Raw genomic sequence first — 4447 nt, 5'->3', positions numbered from 1 at the left:
AAAAGAAAAAAAACATGATTTTTGAACAAGGAAAACGGCGGGCAACTACATTTACGCCACTAATAATTCAGGAGATGGACAATATATTGTACCGGTCCCCACAGATGGCGCCAGTGATGGTTTTGTGACCCCGGGGTGGTCACTCGGCAGGCCAACGCAACCGATTGAATCATAAGTCAAATATAAAAAAGCGGAAAGAATATACAAGACACAAGAATTTTGACGTGGAAACCGAAAGGTAAAAACCACGGGCCTTTTTGGGCAGTGCCAAGCCGGAATTTCACTATTTTTGTAGGGTATTTTGTACATGGTATTGTGTTTTCTCGTCTAGACTCAATAGATGTGGATCCTCTCTCTTTGTCAGACTTTTCTCCTCAAAGAAAATGGAGAGCCCCCCTGACTCTTGTCCTTCACGTCAGTTTTATAGCAGTAAGGTGAGTAGTGTAGGCTTTCAACCATAATGGAGTATTTATGGGTTTTAATGAGAGTTAAATGGGTAGTTAACTTGGGGGTTATGGATAATTTGGGGAGTTTATGAGTGATGAATGGAAAATAATGTGAAATAAATGGAATAACTAATGGGTAATGATGGGGTAGTTATTCTGGGGGTTATGGAAGAGTGTTAAGGAAACCGAATGGTCACATACCGACTGCTGACTGCCGAGTCCGAGAGTTATGCCCGACTGCTTGCTAAGTAACATCGACTGAGTGCCTATGCTAGGTATCTATCATCGGGGATTAATCGGTACCTAGGCGGGATTTTTGCAACACTGCAATTGGTTAAAATTTTGGAAAAATGTAAATAGGTGTTAATTAAAAGATAAGTTTTATTAATGATATAGTTTTTATAGGTTAAATTTATTTGTACAAAATGAAATATAAAAAGAAAAAAAAAATTAGCTGATGTTTTATGTATAAATGCACGGGACCTCCTTCGCATAGTCACATACAGCTAAAGATTTGATCCTTATACTATGGAGGTATTTTCTTGGTTTTTCCAGGCCCTGCCATGGCTTCTCGCCATAGCATTTCTCTTCAAAATAAGCACTATTTATCAACGTCGAAAAGCTAAAACTCCGCCTGGTCCACGGCCGTGGCCGATTATTGGCAATTTGAACCTTCTGGGCTCCACCCCACATCAATCTTTACATTCACTGTCCCAAAAATATGGAGAACTAATGCTCTTAAAATTTGGGTCCAAGCCGGTTATAGTTGCCTCATCTCCCGAAACGGCTAAGCTTTTCTTGAAAACTCACGATGCGGTTTTCGCCTCTCGCCCCGCCACGGCCGCCGCCCATCACACCTTTAACCGCTCCGACATGACGTGGTCGCCGTATGGGCCGTTCTGGCGCCACGCGCGCAAGATCCTCCTTTCCCAGGTTTTCGCCCCGGCAAAGCTTGATTCCTTCGAGAACGTTCGCGTTGAGGAGAGGATGGTTCTATTGTCTGGCCTTTACGATGCTGTCGGGACTAAGAAGCCCGTGTTGCTAAGAGACCATTTAGTGAGGTTCACCCTGTCTACTATGACTAGGCTTGTTACTGGGAACAAGTATTTTAGCAATGATTGGGAATTGGGAAAACCGGAGGGTTCTTCGATACCGTTTAAGAAACTGCTGGGATTTCTTGATGAATGGTTTCTGCTTAGTGGTGTGATCAATCTTGGAGATTGGGTTCCTTGGTTGAGCGGCTTTGACTTGCAAGGATATGTGAAGAAGATGAAAGATTTAAGGGAAAAGTACGAAGAGTTCCTAAACCATGTGATTGAAGACCATATGGCTATGATGAAAGGTGACGAGAACTTTGTCCCGAAGGACATGGTGGATGTGTTTTTGCAGATAGCTGATGATCCAAACCTTGAGCCCGATGTTGCACTCACACGCGACCGCATCATGGGATTGACACATGTACGTACGAGATTTTTAATTTGTTTGAATTTTCTTGTTATCATATAAAAGAATTGTTATATGGAGAAGTCTCAGGCCATTTATCCCACCTAATAGAGGTGCGTACAATCCAGCTAGGGGATTAGTCACTGTGTTCGACAATGGAAATCTTGAGCAACATCCAAAAAAACTATGTCAAAAGTTATAGTTATTAGAGAAAGTTATTCAAAAATTATAACTAGTAGTGAAAACACAATTTGATTTCTTTCTACAGTCAAGTGGTTTTAAAATTGATCGAAGCAAATTCGGAAAAAATTAGCACCTAACACCTTTTGCGACATTAACTAACACCACATATTTTTTAGAGCAAGATATTAGACTTGACCTTTTACCGATCATCTCCACTTAACAATCTCTTCAACTACATGGTGTTAGATTTGTCCTTTAGTGACCCCCTCAGCAACTATTGCATTCTATATTATATTGAGTATTGTGATTGTTAATTTGATTTTCTTGATGACTCTGCTAGGATATGTTGGCGGGTGGCGAAGATACATCAGCAACAACAGTGGAATGGGCATTTCAAGAACTGTTTAGAAAGCCATGGATTATTGAAAAGGCAACCGAGGAGTTAGATAGAGTGATTGGGAGGGAGAGATGGGTAGAAGAGAAAGACTTTTCGCAACTACCATATATAGATGCAATCATTAAAGAAACATTCAGGTTGCATCCAATTTGCACATTGCTCCCACCCCACTATTCTATTGAAGATTGCATTGTGGCTGATTACGAGGTGCCAAAAGGAACAACTGTTCTAATTAACGTGTGGTCAATTGGGAGGAATCCAAAGTATTGGGATAATGCAAATGAATTTTTCCCTGAACGATTCTTAGAGAAAGATGTTGATATAAAAGGACAAGATTTTACACTTTTACCCTTTGGGGCAGGAAGAAGAAGGTGCCCTGGTTATAGTTTAGGGATGAAGATTGTCCGAACAACATTAGCCAACTTGTTACATGGATTTAATTGGAAATTAGCTGGAGACCTGCGGCCGAATGATATATCTATGGAAGAGGTTTATGGCTTGACCACTCATCCAAAATCCCCAGTGTCTTACTTTATTGAACCTAGGCTTCCCACCCATCTTTACTAGTACTAGTATATATAGAGTTTATCTCTTTATTTACTGTGGAAGTTACCGAATAATATTTTAATAAAAAATGGGCTATCATATTAAAATATGAAAATTTTTATTATTTCCTTTTGACTAAAATTACCTCCTAATGTGGAGGAAGAATAAGTTAATAAAACATATTTATTTATATAAAATAAATAATACACAATATTTTAATATCCTAAAAAATAATTCTAAGTGAAAATTTAAATCGTGTGTAATAGACACTCTTCTTAAAATCGATTCTTTACTACCTCTCGATAGTGCTAGGAGTATTGTACCATTAGTCTCTCAGAATAAAATGGATTATAACACTATATTTGAACACTCAAATATAATGCTTCCAGTGAGCACTTTGTAATTTTAATATCAAAGTGTTGGTAGACAGTTACAAAGAAGAAAGGAGAGTTTCAAGAGAGAAAAATCAGAGTTTTGAAGTTGTTCTAAAAACAAGCTACTCAAAAACATTCTGCCTAACACAAGTATCTTAAAGGAAAAATGGGACAAATTAAAGGCCTCTTCAAAGCCTTCCCAACTCAATTTTCTCTATCCAAGTAGGTATACTTTGAGAATCAATTTCTCACTCAATCAATATTCATTTTGTGCGTATAATATATCAAATAAACCTCTCGATTATAAGAATGCAAATCCACTTTAACTCGATCCAAATTGAAAGGAAACTTATACCACAAAATGACCACTTTAATTAAATGCCAAAAATAACATTTTTTTTAACAATCCCCCACATTAATGAAAATTAATTTTTCGAGACATAAAAAATTGACACAATAGTGCTCGACGGATAATCATGCATAGGATACGTAGATGTTAGCCTTTGAACATTCCATTGTGAAGACATATTTGCTCTACTAGATGTCGGGTAGAATGCAATATCTTTAAACCGTAATGCCGTTTGTGTAAGTGATAACATATCTCACACAGGAACCTCAGCTCCAAACCTTTGTTTAGTTCTCATAGGTGTGGCTCTTTTGTCTATTAAACACTATCCGTGGTTCTGCAAGAGTTTCTGATCTAAAGAATTGAGCCTAATCAATCTCTATTTCTACGTGCTCACCTTCTATTTTCGGCACGATCGACTTGAACAGGTAGCCCAGAAGATGAGTAGCCTCGGCGATTTGAACAATGGCGGAATCATCAGCCATCTTGAATGGGGAAAGATCTTTGGATAACCCCATTAACATGGTGAGAAGCAAGTCATCATACGCCTCCGGCGATTGGCACTGCAGTTCCAGCATTTTTCTAAGCACAAACAGTGGGATCTGATTCTCAAGCATAATAATATCTCTAAGCAACGCATTATGCGACAATTTCTTCCCCGCAAGGTCAACCAAATGCGACATCTTGGACGATATATCATGGCTGCCATAAG

General features: G+C 38.7%; 1 protein-coding gene across 1 annotated transcript; it reads left to right on the top strand.

Annotated features, from left to right (window-relative positions):
* The first annotated feature begins 964 nt into the window (after positions 1-964).
* Positions 965-3147, top strand: LOC116015578 (trimethyltridecatetraene synthase-like). The gene is made up of 2 exons (XM_031255684.1): positions 965-1904; positions 2413-3147. The coding sequence occupies exons 1-2, from the start codon at positions 975-977 to the stop codon at positions 3034-3036; spliced, it is 1554 nt and encodes a 517-aa protein (XP_031111544.1). The 5' UTR covers positions 965-974; the 3' UTR covers positions 3037-3147.
* The last annotated feature ends 1300 nt before the right edge of the window (positions 3148-4447 follow it).

Source organism: Ipomoea triloba, chromosome 4 (genome assembly GCF_003576645.1).
Source record: "Ipomoea triloba cultivar NCNSP0323 chromosome 4, ASM357664v1".
NCBI lineage: Eukaryota > Viridiplantae > Streptophyta > Magnoliopsida > Solanales > Convolvulaceae > Ipomoea > Ipomoea triloba.
This window is presented reverse-complemented; position numbering and strand designations above follow the sequence as displayed.

Excerpts from the sequence above, each read along its gene's own strand:
- LOC116015578 (XM_031255684.1), top strand. The coding sequence starts at position 975 with ATGGAGGTATTTTCTTGGTTTTTCCAGGCCCTGCCATGGCTTCTCGCC. Across the intron at positions 1,905-2,412 it reads GCATCATGGGATTGACACAT|GATATGTTGGCGGGTGGCGA; the intron begins GTACGTACGAGA and ends TGACTCTGCTAG.